General features: G+C 38.7%; 1 protein-coding gene across 5 annotated transcripts in view; it reads left to right on the top strand.

The window, feature by feature from the left end:
* TMCC3 (transmembrane and coiled-coil domain family 3) overlaps window positions 1-15869 on the top strand; it is a 135185-nt gene that overhangs the window by 68535 nt on the left and 50781 nt on the right. Inside the window, exon 1 of one of the 5 annotated variants that reach the window (XM_085046692.1) lies at window positions 14124-14299. The exons of the other annotated variants lie outside the window; for them this stretch is intronic. Within the exon in view, the coding sequence (XP_084902818.1) occupies window positions 14297-14299 (3 nt within the window). The 5' untranslated portion in view covers window positions 14124-14296. Of the gene's footprint in view, window positions 1-14123; window positions 14300-15869 lie in introns of those variants that run through there. 5 annotated transcript variants of the gene reach the window in all.

Genomic DNA, 15869 nt, shown 5'->3' with positions numbered 1-15869 from the left:
AGACTTTATCCTGAAAACCACTGCACACAGTTAATATAGTAAATCCCCATTTTACCAGAGCAATTGTCCCATATCAAGCAGTTGAAGGCTGAGAGCCCTAATCAGTAAGCAGGGGTGGAAGTTTAAAAAACAGTATATGCCATACTCAGCAGGAAGCTTTCTCTACTGGTGGAATAGGGACTTGATTGATTGACTGCTCAAGCAATGGGTCACTCTTTGTAGGTATCACAGAGATGCATAGAGCCTTTCTCCTGAGAAGGTGCCTTGCCAGTTCAGATATACCCCATAATGGCATGTGCTTCATCTCTGCAGATGTCAAGACACAACGAACTAGGATAACACAGGATTTTCCTTATTCTTGGTTTCACTGGCTGTGACAAGTTCCTTATTCATTTAGTCAGAACGAGTGACAGAGCAGCCTGTGGAAAGTAGCACAAAAATGCTAATCATTATCCATAATTTTCTTGTGTTGTTTATCACTGTATTTCACAGAAGTGATTTCCTTTGTGAGACAATTTCATGCCTTGCTAATACCTATTGCATCTTGCTGCACCTCCAAATGTACAATTTCAGCAGATATTTCTACAAAATCCTTCTCAGTTCGCAAATTTTAAAATATTCAATATACTCCACTGTGAATGTCATTAGGTTTTTGAATCTATCAACCTCCTGTGTTGCCTTTTAAATTTAATTTTCTAGAAATAGTCAGTTACCTATGGCAACCTGTGATTGATGAGACTTCCGCAGCCTGGCAGAATCCAGTTACTTGGTTTAGCAAAACTTCACTTTATGAGAAGGTCACACTGGTAGCATGCAGTGCCAGAAGAAGTTTTGGGCATTTTCCCATTTCCTGCTCCTTGCACATACTTAAGTGTTTAAGCATTCATTACACTGTGCCAAAATCCTGTCTATATAAACAAAATTCCTATTTCAACTTTACCTGCCCAAAGTTGGCACAGAGCATGTTATCATGATTCCTTTCATCCTCCTACCAGGTTTTTTTTTTTTTGGTTCAGCCTGTGTGTCTGTTGTGTGATGTTTCTGTCATGGCATGTATGTTTTGGAGTACACAAGATTTGTTTGTATTTCTTCAGAATAAATTACCTGTAAAAAAATAATCATTGAAAAAGCTAATTGCACTTAGTCAGTCTAAAATACGCCAGTTAGTGTGTCTCATTTCAGAGCTGGAGACATGTCTGAGCCCTTTGCTCTGCTCACATGTCAGAGGCTGTTCCTAGTAAGCACCTCTGGAAAAGCTCTGATAGGGATAGCCAAGAAAAGGTACAGGACATGGTACTAACTCCATCCAAGTGAACTTGGGTGTTGTGAGTTAAGGAAAGGAGCACATTTACTATGCCATCTGGATTGGTGATGGACCAGGAAAGTCAAAAGGAATCAGTCAGATGTGCCTGAAACAAAACAATTTATTTAGCAGTGTGGTGCCCTTGTGTCAGAGAGCAAGAAGGAGAGAGAAAGTAAACTTCAGTCACTGGTAAACATGTAGTTAAAAACCTGTATGTTCAGATCTGATACTAAACAAACTTCTCAGTAGTTCTGAATGATGATGACTGGAAAGCTAGAACCCTGTGAACTTAAATATCCTTTTATCATGGGTGGTGCGGCTAGATGGACACCTAAAAACAATAACAGAATTTCTTCTTCCACAGATGAAAACATACCTAAGTATACTTAAACACAATAACAGAATTTCCACATATGAAAACATACCTGTGTAAATCCTCTCACACCTTCCTGTCTACCTTGCCCACCTTGAACTTCTAAGTAGGAGGAATCAGGAGCAAACACTGTGTTGGATTTACAGTAAATCTTGGCCATACAACTATGATGCAATTTTATGTCATGCCAGACCTTAGGTGTATTATGTCACCCTGATTAAAAAATGGATTTCTATATCGATAAACTACTGCCTATCATGATGTCAGTCTGCACAATGCCATTGGTTTGGCAGACTTTTAAGTTAAAGAATTATAACCTCTCTCCTCTTGATCACTTTATTAAATCCAGATTGATCTTTCATCCAAAACGTCAAGGAATCTGCCAGCAGCTTAGCAATTAATGAGAATAATGACCTGCTGTAAAACAAACAGCAGTGAATTAAAAGTACAGGTCATGTCTGCATATGCCAACAAGATACAGTTAGCTTTTTTTACCTGTTCTCAATGCTCTTCTTTAAAAAAGAGAGACACTAGAGAGATTCTGTTAATTGCATTTGAGCTCAGGTTCCACTTTCAGTGCTCAAAAATTTTGGCTCATAAATAGGGACAGCTTATGTTAAATCTGCTGTAGCAATTCTGGCCCTAAGCTTTTTACTGTGTTCTTCAAAGATTTCGGCCCCTGCTGCTAGGATTGCTTGACTAATCATACAGCAGTTGCAGATCTGCTTAAATCATAGCTGGAAAGATCAAATCACTGCTAGGAAAGACCTGCTCTGATGGCAGTTTACATTAATATGCCACAGTGATACAGCATCTCACTAGAAGCTGACCCAGTCCTGTAAGGAGAGAGACAGGCATTTAAATGGGCAGATTGTCGGAACAGAAACTGATTTTAAGCTTTCTTAAGCTCATCTATATCTACCAATGAGTCAGAGCTTTAATTCCCAATAAATTAAATGGATAATCCAAGAGAATTTTGTGCTTAAGCATTTAAAGGCTAAATTGTTTACAATACTCAAGTTATTTTGATAGTAGTACTGAAGGCCCTGAATCACTTAGACTTTGCAATGTTGTAACTTAAACACTGTACTTCCATTAAAAAATTGGTACAACTCAGACACTATCTGTAAAAATTGTTCAGTCAAAAAATGTTCATACTCTGAATGTACTGTTTCCACTTCACATTTATAATCAAAAATATTTTAAAGGTTAAACACTTTACATTTGTGGACAAACATGGAAGTGAAACTTTAAGCAAAATTTTACAGCACTTCTACTTTCATGTTGACACAGGCCACGTTGGTCAGATTTTATCTGCATAAAAGATAAGAAAGATCCCTATTACATTACCAGGGAAAATGGGTGAGAGTGTAACTTAAGCCAGAGCAAAACTCTTGCTTAGTTTAGTGAAATCAGATTTTTTCTACTGTGTTTAAGGATATATTAGTACTTTGCAAAAAAATTCTTGTTCTTTCCCTTAGGAAAAAAATGGCAGAATGTCCTCAGTATGTGAGGAAAAAATCAGTGTGCTGGTATAAGCTTCTAAACACCACTGGAGACATTACTGCTTGAACTATGTAGGTTTATTAGCTTGGATTATTCAGCATGTGAAGATCTATTGGTTGTTTCTCTTATGTGTATGAATATCAAAGCCAAAACTAATGTTTCTCAGATCCTATGGTGGCAAAGTTTAGAGCTCCTTGGATACAAGCTGCAGCTTCTTGCTTGGTCTCCAAGAGGGCACATTAAAAGGCCTTTTTCACTTGTTTTTGAAGTGCTGGGCCTTTCCTGTGCTATCTTCTCAGACCTTCCAGCTGGTGGCATTGTCAGTAAGACCCTTGGCTCCCAGCTCTTCTCCCCATCCCTCACTCCTGTTGCATGGGCCCTCTCTTGTGGTGCAGAGGACAGACTATCTGACTCTCTTAACACACAGTTTCTTGGTCAGTGCCTTCATATCAAGAAAGATCACAGAATAGTTTGGGTTGTAAGGGACCTTAAAGATCATCTGGTTCCATCCAGCCCTCCTGGCATGGGCAGGAACACCTTCTATTAGACCAGGTTTCTCAAAGCCTCATCCAGCCTGGTCTCAAACACTTCCAGGGATGGGGAATCACCTATTTCTCTGGGCAATCTGGTCCAGTGTCTCACCACCCTCATAGTAAAGAATTTCTTCCTAATATCTTTTCTAAACCTGCCATCTTTAAGTCTAAGAAGGAATTAGGAAGATGTACTGTCATCCCTCAAATGGGTATTATTTTCTAGGCATGAAATGGTCAAAAGCTCTTTTGGCCATAATGCTGGCCCACTTTAGCTGGTGTGCTATCCCAGCTGTGAGATTTACAGTGGTTTGTGAGCATCTTCTGATTTCAGATGGGTGCTTTTATGCTGCTTGCATCTGTTCCAATTCTGTATGTTTTGTGCTCTGAGACATTTCCTGACTACTCAGTAGAAATATCTGATTAATTAGCTATCATTAGGTTAAATATAGTTAAATACAGAAACACAGGTAATTGCTTCAAGGATGATGCTTGCATACATAATTTTTTCCTGTTGTTTTTCTGTCTCCCTAGTTCAACTGTTGAAATACAACCTGTTCTTTGTTTTGCAATGGAAAGACCCCAGACAACAAGGAGACATAGCTAGAACTCATTTGTGCACAAAATGTTGTCAAATGAAAGTGTGAGAAAATGAGGAAAAGAAAGCAGTTTTTCCCTACCTTTTTGAAATCTAGTAAAGGCTCCTGAGCCTGGTAAAGTTCAAACTTGGCAGTTTGCCTTAGAAATAGAACACCAGAAAAGGTATTTCTAGCAAGAAATTTCTGTAACTCCTCTTTGTACAGTGTGAATATGCTTCTGAATAGGTAGGATTTTGGAGATGTCCAGGGTAATAATTTATGCCTGGTTTGTGCCTTAGTGCATGGAGCTTCACATCCAGTTGGGTTTATCTGCTATGTTGTATTTAAGTGGTGGCTGTGTTTCATTTATCAACTCATATTTTTTTATGTACATAAGCATGACAAAAGACAAAAGGCATGCCAAAAGAAATATCCACATTTGTATTAAAATGATCCATTAATATGAAAGACCAAGATATATCAACATCATTTGTATTCTGTATATATACACATGATGAATAATTGTGTTTTCAGAGTGGATATATTATGGCTTCCTGATTCTGAAATAATTACCAGCCTCAGCTATAGCTGAATTATTAGTCACAGCAATTTAGCTCTGCCAGAAATGTGAATATATAGACTGTTAAAGTGGTGTGGGGCATAAGTGGTAAAGATAGATCTGCGGCTCTGGTGATTATTCACCTTTGCAGATAACAATACTCATCTTTTTGTCAGTGCTTGCACCATCCACCTCTGTAAAACTGGGAAACACTATTAAAATCAGATCCATGTTTTTAGTAATTTTTTTTAAAAATTGAGACCATTATATTATTTAGTTTTCTGAGATCTTGTGTGCCACACCCATGCTCATACACCCTAGTGCACTAGTGGTTTCAGCACTGTTCAGTACTGTGCTTGGTAAGACTAAAATGTGTGAAAACTACTTTATTTCATTATTCTGACTATTTTGATAATAATTTGGTTTCTTTTGTTTTTCTCAAAATAGTTAGTATTTACAGCTTTTTTTATTATTATTTGTCTGGCAATTGTAGTGAAAGTAACTAAAATAGGAATTCAAATAAGTTCAAATACTTCATTTGGAAACATTTGCTATTCATTTATTCATCAGTGATGGTCAGTCTGAGCAACAAGTATTATAGTCACCACTAAAAACTATGATAAAATTACCTTTTGCCTTTTAAAGAAAAAAAAGTATGTTTCCAAATGAAGATAAAAACCTTCTAAGTTTAGAGAGGTTACTCAGAAGTCACTTTGCACTGTACCTTAAAAAAACTAAGGCTGTTGCTCCCCATCTTAAGCAAGAGACAGCAAAGACAGAAAACCACATCCTCATATTTTGTGTTTTCAGCTGTAGCATGGGGTCACCAAACCTCTGACTTGCCATTCAACAAAGACCTGAGCTAGCTTTGCCTACAGAGCTTTTGCTGACCCAGACAGAACAATGGCGTGCTTCATTGCCTGGGTTGTACCATTGAGCGTGTCCTCTGCAGCTTTTTACCTTCTGCAGAAAACATCTAAGGTAGTATCTGATCATATAGGGCAAGTCTTATTTTTTTTTCCCTAACTGAGGAGAATTTATATTTTTAGCCTTTCTACCACTGAATTTATTAACTTTTTTCCTCATTCAAGTGAGTAGCAGCTTACTGAATCTTACAGGAGATGTTCAGTTGTAGCTTTTAACCCAGAGAGCTGATGTTAATCTTCAGTGAATTACATGGTAGTGATTGAATTTATCAGGGTATAATGCCAGGACAGCATGTTTCACAGCTTTTTTTCTTTTTCTTTCACTTTTCTGTAATGAAGGACAAGAGGAATATCTGTAGGTGGCAATAGTACTGAAGCTGTAACCATATGCCATTTGGGGTTTTTAGTGGGTAGGTTTCCATCAAGTTAATTTTCAAGTTAGCTTTCTGCAATTCTGATTCAATAACCTGCTTTACTGATGCTGAAGGCAGGGGCAGTGTGGTCCCTAATGTCTGACTGCAAATCTGAGTGCCAGATTCTCCACACAACCAGCCTTGTCTACCTTAGGCAAAGTCATGGATGGCTTTCAAGACTCCGTATTTGTCTATGTAACTGTTTGCTCATTTATTTTCAGCCATTGAGTGCTAACATGAATTTCTAATGACAGCATTGAGACAGGGTCTGTTTGTTGTGCACCTGAATCCACTGAGTAAAACACTAGAAAAATAAACTCAGTGTAAAATCTGAGAGAGTTATTTAAAATAATGAAATATTTAGTGCCAAATTCAAGTGCCAAACTAACATGTGAAATCAAAGCAATAGAGAGTCATCATGTTGTGTCTCTGGGAGCAGCAGGTGAAGTGGGGACTCTGTGACCTACTTTTCTGCTCTGATTTATTGGTATTAGTCATCCCAGTAGCCAAACCCCAAAGTTCCACATCTGTTGGTATTGTTACACAGGTGCTAGTAAAAGAAAGTCCATCTCGAGCACAGCTGTGATTTCTCGTTCTATGATTCACTATACCTGACTAGACTTGTTGTCCTATGAGGTTAGCATGTTCTTTTCCTTGACTTAGCAAAGACCTAGCAAAGACCTAGGCCTTCTATTTTGTTTTTGATCCTAAATTATTTGAGCTACCTTGTACCATAGGCCTTCTTTCTTGGTAGACTTTGAGTTCAGCCTTGTGAAGGAACCACGTTACAGCCTCCAAAGGTTAAGAAAAATGAGCAGCCAACACACACATAAGAGCAATTTTATAACAGTAGTGGTGGGTGGAAATGAGGCTAAAAGCCTTTCTGTGAACCAAAGATGAGACGCCAGTTTCTGTTGTCAGGGTTGGGACTCAGTTATAGAGCTATGACCTCAGCTGTCCTCAATTCCCTTGTTGTATAATGATCATAAAAAAGGGAGAGTCTTAAAAACACTGCCTGTGCTGTCACTGTATACATACTGGGCAAGGAATTACTGGGCTATGTAGACATTGAGGCTGATTTCTCTGGGTGTATGTGCATGCTTCAGGTCTGTGCTATTGTGTTTGTGACACTTTTTAGTATGATGACTTAAAAAGGTCATGAGACAATTTTAAATCTTGGCGGAATTTTACAGATTATGCAACTGCTAAGGAACCTAGGTGCCCCCCACCCCCCAACCATGCAAATTGTGCTGCACATTATAGATAAATGGTTTACAGGCCAGCAGTAATGTTCTCAAAACTCATTGCACCTTCTCAGTTTTACAGCATGGGCTGATTATGCACATAAGCTACAGGGTTGTGCAAGACATGGGTTGAAAAAAAGTCTTCTGAATGAGAAATGTGTTTGCAACAATGGCAGATAAGGTAAACAAAAACCAATCAAATGGTTTTCTGGTTCACAATTTCATAAATACCTTTAGCTTTAAAGGGATTTGAGACTTTTGTGAGGTAAATGACCTGTTGCAGGCTACACAAACATTTCAAGTTACATAAAAATTTTAAGGCATAATACAGTGTTCATGCTTACTCCTGCTGCTGGGGATTGGAAAGATTACTGAAGGTTTCCTTCCCTGTTGCTATGCATTTTATTTTCATTGTTGGGAAGCACAGATGAAGGCAAAGATAACAGTTATTTCAGGAGGCTGCCCATGAAGCAGAAAAGTGTTTTAAGTACCTTCTTCCATTCTTGTACCCCCCTGAACGAAAACAACTACCAAGTACCACATGTTCCACTATTTTGTCTGTTGGGTGCTTATGTAGGATTCATCTCTGCCTCTTGTGTAAAGGCTTCCAAGGAAGCCTCAAACTCTGAGCTGAGCTGGTTCCTCTGTCCCCATCCCTGTGTCCATTTTGTCAAAATGCACCTGCAGGAGGGTCATAAAATTGTATGTGCCCAGGTAGCTTTCTATGACAGTCCCTGGGGCCCTAGGTAATGTGAAAATATTTGAAAAACATAGCAACAGAAAGGCAGAGCTACCTGAGGTGCATCTCTTTTCCCCCTGAGATGAAGTTGTGTAAAGCAGTTTTGCTGGGCATGTTTCCGCCATAACTGGCGTTAGGAAATAAGTCCACAGGTAGATTTAAACAGAAAGAAACCACTTAAAATTTAGCATATCAGTGAAGGCAACAATATCTCTCAGCAGAATTTTGACACCTTCCATGAGCGGAGAAAGAAGGATGTGCACCTGTGTTGCTGTTGAGCTGCTAGCAGAGAAGGAAAACTGGGATTCTCACCGTAGCATAGAAAAAGCGCTTTGTTATTTGAATCCAACATATATATAGACTTTTCAGAGGTCACCCAGATTGGTCAGTTAGAAACCTCCCCCTAGGCCTGATTGGCCAGGCCTGAACTGTCCAAATCTCGAGACACTGTAACAACAACATCCAAACTTTATCTTTGTTTATAAAACATGCAAGAATGTTCTCATGGGAAAGACCTGTGCTAGCCACACACCTGCAGGTCAACTCCGTGAGGACATGGCAGGTGACATCTGCCACCCTAGCCCCCTCATCCTTTGTTCTTGCTAGTGGAAAGATGTGTAACTCCAGAGCAGGTGAAGCCATGTCAAACTGAAAGTGCTCACTGTGCCTCACCTGGGATGAAAAAGCACAGGGTTTTTTACAGCACTGCAGCCAAAATGTGCACTACACACTGGTTTTAATTTTTTAGGCTTCCAGGGATTGATATACATTGAGAAATAAATTTTCACAAATATAAGCAGATTGTTTACATTGCGTCTTTTCATCTCAGAGCAAATTTAAAACACAACACCTTTACCAGAATGCCAACAGCTGGGGTGGATTATTTCAGGCAAGCTTTTGTGTGTCTTGCAGTATCACCTACACAGCAGATTGCTTAGCTTTGTTCCCATGTTTAGTGTCAGTTGTAGCTTTCTCAAGCCCACATGCTTTGAAACTTCCTTTGAAAACTGGCTGCTGCCACAAAATAACCCCATTTCTGTTATTCTTGTATCATTTAAATGACATAGCATGGCCAAAACCAATCTGGGCTGACAAGAATTTCCATCAATACACAGCTGAGGCATCAGCCTTCAGCAAAAGAGTCCACTTAACAACACCTATCTTCCTTGCAATTTATTTCAAATTCAGCTGTCTCAGGCATCCATCCACTATCTTCAATCTTTTAGAGAAGCTGACAGAACTGAGATTAGTTGTAAATTGTCTGAGGAGTAAAATTCATCCTGTGCTGACAGTATAAAAACACATGACAATACCCCTGATGGTGGTATGGAGCCCAACACAATGCTCAAGAATTTCTGCTCCAGGAAGAGTATGATTGCTGATCTGCTTAGCAGTATCACTTAGCTGTATTTGTTTATCTTATACTAAAGCACAACTGCTACAAAGAATTTATATATAAAATAAAAAATATCCTCCAGGCTTTATTTGCCAGATCCCTATATGTATCAAATCTTTCAAGTAAACCACAGAATCCAAGGGTGTAGACAGATTGAGGCTGAATGTCAATAAAAGGTTGCAGCAGGAGGTAGGTCTTTCAAACTCCCTGATTATCAGTGTTGGTACTGGGACCATGTCTGAAAGTTAACTCTGATTAGGTTTCTTTGTGTTGTTTTGTTAGTGCCTCACTCTGATACTCCCAGATCTCTCATAAGGAAAGGCAGATTAAAAATGGGGTGAAAAGAGCAAGTAGATTATCCTGGAAAAGTTAAGTTTTAACAAATGGTGCTTGTACTATAGCCCTGAGTGATGGATAATATAGTAAAATATCAGTGTTCCTTTGAAACAACTTTATGGAAGAGCCATTGGCCATAAATTAAGTCAACGACCTGTATGTGTGCTTTTCTAAAACCCCCAAAACAGTTTCCATGTTCTAGCCAGGTGCTACATGATCTGAGAAATTAATCAGATTCTTCAATGAATAAGTATCTGAAGGGAGTGTGTCAAGAGGATGAAGTGTCCAGACTCTTCTTGGTGGTGCCAAGCAATAGGACAGGAGGGCAGAAATTGATGCACAGAAGTCCCACCTGAACATGAGGAAGAACTTCACTGTGCATGTGGCTGAGCACTGGAACAGGCTGCCCATAGAGGCTGTGCACTCTTCTTCTATGGAGATATTTAGAAGCCATTTCAACACAGTTATGGGTAATGTGCCCTAGGGAACCCTGGTTGAGTAGGGAGGATGGACTGGATGACTCCCAGTGGTCCCTTCCAATCTTACCCATTCTGTAATTCAATACTAACATAGATACATTGGTGTCTTTGAAAAACTACATGAAATTCAAAGTAAAAAAAAATTACCCCTCAGTATCCATTGCTGCATGTATCTCACCTATGCAGTAAATTCTGCCATAGCTGCTTCAGAGACTGATGCTGACCAGTACTGACAGCATGATCTACATGGTCTAACTAAACTGTGATATGTTATGGGTAGGAATCCCCATTTGTCAAAGCAGCAGCATTATATATGCTGATCAAATCCCAGATAATCAAAATCAATTTAATTACTTTTGTTAAATTTGAATCAGAAAGATAACATACATACAGAAACCTAGAGACATATTTCTGAAATTTCTTACAGGGGACAAACTGTCGTCATGGATATGACTCTTAGGTAGATTTTCTGCACTTATTCAATTAAATCCTACTAAATGGAATTAGGAAAAGCCAGCTAGAACAAATTATGTATTTTTCCCTCCTCCTGAGACACTGTTCTGATAGAAGTGCTCCTGCTAGCTTGCAGCCCAGCTAGTAATATGAAAACACAGCATCTGCTCAGTATTAAAACTGCAAGACTTCATATTTCTGATTTAATAACTGATACTTTTTAATATTCTTTATTTTATATTTATCTATGTATATATGTATTGGTGTATTTATGTGCACACAAATAATTTATGCATATAAATTCTACACGATACACACAAGTCAGCGTAACTGAGAGCTCCATATCTGACATTCAAATGTATGAAAGTGCCACAGAACTTGTAGTGAAAAGATTTTCAACTTTACTAGTGGCTAAAACCAGGATTTTCATATACATCTACAGCAGGACTCTACTAAACTAGAGACACTGGTGCCGTGACTTCTTTGAGTGGTTCTGCAGAACATGAGAAGCAGTTGCTCATTCCAATTACCAGACCTTTTTTCCTTACTTTAATGTCTGTCCACAATTTATAGAATGAAAACCCATTGGCCAGAACAGAAGTTATTTGGAAGGATCCTTATTTGTTGCAAATTCGTAATGTTCACAAAAATCTAAAGGTTTATCACAATTTCATAACATTTTAAGAATCTTTTGCAAGAATTTATTACTAAAAATCAGCTCAAGACCTTCTCTAATCAACCTGTAACAAGCATAACAAATTTACTTACTTTTTTCTTTTTGGGGTAAAAATGTGTGAAGATCGGTACATCCTTTCTCAAAAAAACCTCTTCACTTTCTTCCCGCTGCCCTATTTTACTGTTTACTGTCCATCCAACACAGTGCCCTGCTGATGACTGCTCACCCTTTTGGAAGACTGAAGTCAAGGCTGCCTGATATAGGTGTTCCCCCTGCCCACCATGTAGTGCCACATGTAAATGGCTTGCTCTGACTGTGAAATGCTGTAAGCACTGGGGAGGCATAAATTAATAATGTGTGTTTATACATATGCATGTCTGTAGAATATCTACTGAACAAAAAAGAAGGGAGCTTGAGCAGTATATTTTTAATCTCAAAGTTTTCTACCTGGTGTTATTCTTCTGTCTGAGTTTGCAGGGCAGGATGTTGACAATAGGGATGAAGTGGTTTGTTTTCTGGAAGTGTCATTCACAATGCTGAGGAATATTGGAAAACTAAGGCAGTGGGAAATGCTTGTGTGCAGGTATTTGTCAACACACATTTGTATGTGTGTAGGTCTAGAAGTTACAAAAGGAAATGAGAATCACAGAATGTTCTGAGTTGGAAGGGATCCACAAGGATCATCGAGTCCAGCTCTTAAGTGGAAGGCCTGAATGGGGATCCCACCTGTGACCTTGGCATTATTATCACTGTGCTCTGATGGCTGAGTTAATCTCAGGGGCAAGAGGGTTATGTCAAGAAGTTCTGGGGGAACCAAGTCAAAAATAGTTTTGTCACAATGCAAAGAAGCTGCAGGGAGTTCAGCTCTGTGCATGCAAGCAGGACATAAAAAGCTATCCATTAATACAGAACAGACCTGGAGGGGGGTGGTGAGGGAAGACAACCTGCTGCTTTGGGGTCAGTTAATCTCTTCTGGTTTTAAATTGCTGTATGATTATGATAGATGGCTGAAGACGTCATGCTGAGCATTACTGAACATTTGTTTGTTTTTATTCTCATCCTAAGGAGATGATTCACTTTGAGCTGTTTGAATGCTTAGGGACGTTGTTTAACTTTTTAATGTTTATTGGCTGCTGTCTCCATTCACTACAGAGGAGTGTGAGAATTCCCTGTTGATTTAGTTTGACTTATCTACTGCTTTTCTCCATCAGTGAAGCTGAGTTGTGTATACATGCACCCTCATTTTATACTATTGGATGCCTTAGAAAAATAAATGCATTACAGTTTTGGAGACTGACCCTATGCAGTCCAGATAACTACAGGAAATTTATCAGTAGCAAAATTATTGGTATCAAGGGGAAAAGTTTATAGAGATTAGTGAAGCATCTCCTAGAGATGATTCATTCTTGGGGAAGAAGAGCACATTTTTGCTGGGTCAGCTATTTAGTTATATGAAAAGGTTTTTTCTCTTTTCTTGCAAACCAGATAATTGTTTATGCATGATGCTTTATCTCCACAGATGTTCTAATGCCACATTTGCATTCTTGGTCCTTCACGCAGTTCTGTTCATTTTCATCTTTCCCTCATCTTAGTTTCAGCAGCTGGTATTATGATATTCAGATATAACTGCTGATCTCAGCTCTACCAGATTCACACTGAAGTTTCCTACTAGGTTTTTGCTTGGATGAAGCAGTTTGTCATTTTTCCAAAGCCTAACTGATTCATGCTGCTCTTGAAGTTCTATTAGAAAAAAAAAAGAGGAAAATAGTTCATTTTAAAGATTTAATAGTTCATTTTGGGGTTCCCATGCTTTTAGAAATTCCCATAAGTGACAGATGACTTAATATTTGATTCCATGTCTTTTACAAGGCTAACTAACCTTTACAAAGATACACAGTACTGACATTAGGAGTCTTTGAGTGCAAACGTACCCTATGTGCTATGACACAATTAAATCTTTGGCAACTAAGAATGAAATTGCATGATAAGCTTTACTTTTTACTTCTGACTTCTGCTATGCTCTGCCTTTTGCCCTCAAGCATGATTCCCTGCCCAGTTTCCTGAGTCAACACCACAGCTTGAGTAGATGTGCCAGTAGAAGATGAGTGAGCTAATAAAACTCAGAGGTATATATTTTTGCAATATAACAATTTTTTTTGGTTTGACAGAAATAGCTCTCACCTGGATCAGCTCTCAGAGCAGCTTACCACTGTTGCATCTAAATTACAAGCCAGCTTTAAAGGATAAGATTTTAGAATAAACACAGTCACTAAATGTACATCTCTCTGCCCTGATAATACATACACATGTAACATTACAGGCTGCCAGCCATCAGTCCTGATGAACTGTGTCATCCAAGCAGTCAGTGGTTTTTGTTGCAGCTTAAATACATAGTCTGAATACTCCTCTGCCTAAGTTACTGCCTGTGGGCAGCTTGCATGGGTTGCTTCCACGCTGATATCACCAAGCAGCCATTCCTTTTTATGGCCCCGAGGCCTCGGATACCTTCCCATGGCCATAAATTCAAGGACGCTGATGTCAGCTGGTGGCTGTGCCAGGGAGGCCCCACCTGTAGCTGGGATAATCCTTCATCTAGGAAAGGGGAGTAGGTGGAGAGCACCCTTTTGAGCTGCTGCCTGCTACTCGCTGTGCAGTCAGCAGGGCTGCAGGCGTGTGATCAGCACGACTTTGCTCACCAACTAAGGCAGAACCTTAGCCTTTCAGCTCAAGCAAATCCTCAAACCATGCCCAGAGTTCCAGTGTAACAAAACAGAGCTGCTGAAAAATGGTAGGTTATTTTTGTGAAAACTTGTGGCAGAAATGAAAAACAATTTTTAATAACATTTTCCTGTTAAATTTTCAAACTGGGAGAGGTTTATTATATGATATCTCAAAGGACAGAAAATGTGAAAAAATATATTGTTTAGAAAAAAGACAACCTTTCATTGCAAGAAATGCAAAATTTTGGTGAGTGTAAATGAAGAATGTAATCTGTTGTTTTGTAGTTGAATCAGACCTGTGTGCTTGAAATGCTGAAAATCACTGGAATTGGTGAGGGTCAGAGTTGCAAAGCAGAACCTGTCAGGTCCTATGTCTTTGTGATACCACTTCTTTCTGAAGGCTTTGTCTTAATTTATGCACTATGAGTTCTTATTGGCTGTGTTACTTTGTTGTAACTTTCGTATGTCTGTGCCCTAGGACTCTTTATTGCTTATGATACATACCTTGTTGCTTTTGTGATCTTTATACTGCTATTAGTTTATATATTGCACCAATACTTTCTACTGAGACTCTTAATTTACAAGTGTTTCAAAACCTACATGAAATCATCTGTATTAGCAGAACAAACAAGCTGGAATATTACATTTCTCCCCTTATAATACTTAAAATAAAATTGTTGATACGGCTGATTGTGTATATGTGTGAGATACACATACAAACACAAATAAATTTAAGGGAAGGTTGTAAAAGAGCAGTTTCACTGGTAGGCTTATAATTATACCACTTTTTCCTCATTTTTGATATACAAGTATTTGTCTGTGAGATTTTTGTTGATAAAGTTATTCCTTTATTCTGGGCTTGAAAATTCTGATATCTGTAAAATTGTTAGTCTGAGGTAGTTACAAAACAGGAGTGGGGAGCTACTCGTAGCTCAAGCAGAGGCAACTACTTTGCAAACCTCCATATCAGACCAATCCAAACCCTGCTGCCAAAGCTGGTTTGGGTTCTTTTTGGTTTTTTTAACTGTCTGCTGCAAGGTGTCTTCTCCTGTCCTGTCAAGTGTCTGTGGGCACTGAGGTTCTCTTTGCTTTTGTTGCCTAGGATTGCTTTGTGTATAAATGCTTCATTGGCATAGCTGTATTAGTAAAGAAAAAGAAATCCTACCCTTCATATATAAAATTCTCGTAAGTAAAGATTGGTTATGGCTATGTTGGGGAAAAAGGCATTAAATTTGCTCCAGAAAACTGTATTGCTATATAGCAGAATAGGAATTTTTATTGGGAAAAGCTGTGTCTTCACTTTTCTGTTTTCTAGTGATCTCATGCTATAACATTTTCCTGTAATGGAAATTCAGGGGAAACTCCCCCTGTAGTACTAGGACTCTGCTGTGTTCATACTGTTTCCAAACATACTGCAAAATAAGCTTCTGCTTATGTATTCCTGCTAAACTGAGGCCCCAAGGATAAGAAAATCATACAGCGTGATATCTCATGTAATTCCCTGGTTATATAAGAATGAAGACTTCAGAAGGCTTCAATTTGTCAAAAATTGTCCCCCAAATTTTCTAATGAATAATACCTCACTAAATCAAGATTTTTAAAACCCCCAAAGAATGAATATTAATATTGTTTAAAAAG

This window comes from Lichenostomus cassidix, chromosome 1Aa, assembly GCF_008360975.1.
Source record: "Lichenostomus cassidix isolate B80296 chromosome 1Aa, HeHo_3.0, whole genome shotgun sequence".
Lineage (NCBI taxonomy): Eukaryota > Metazoa > Chordata > Aves > Passeriformes > Meliphagidae > Lichenostomus > Lichenostomus cassidix.
This window is presented reverse-complemented; position numbering and strand designations above follow the sequence as displayed.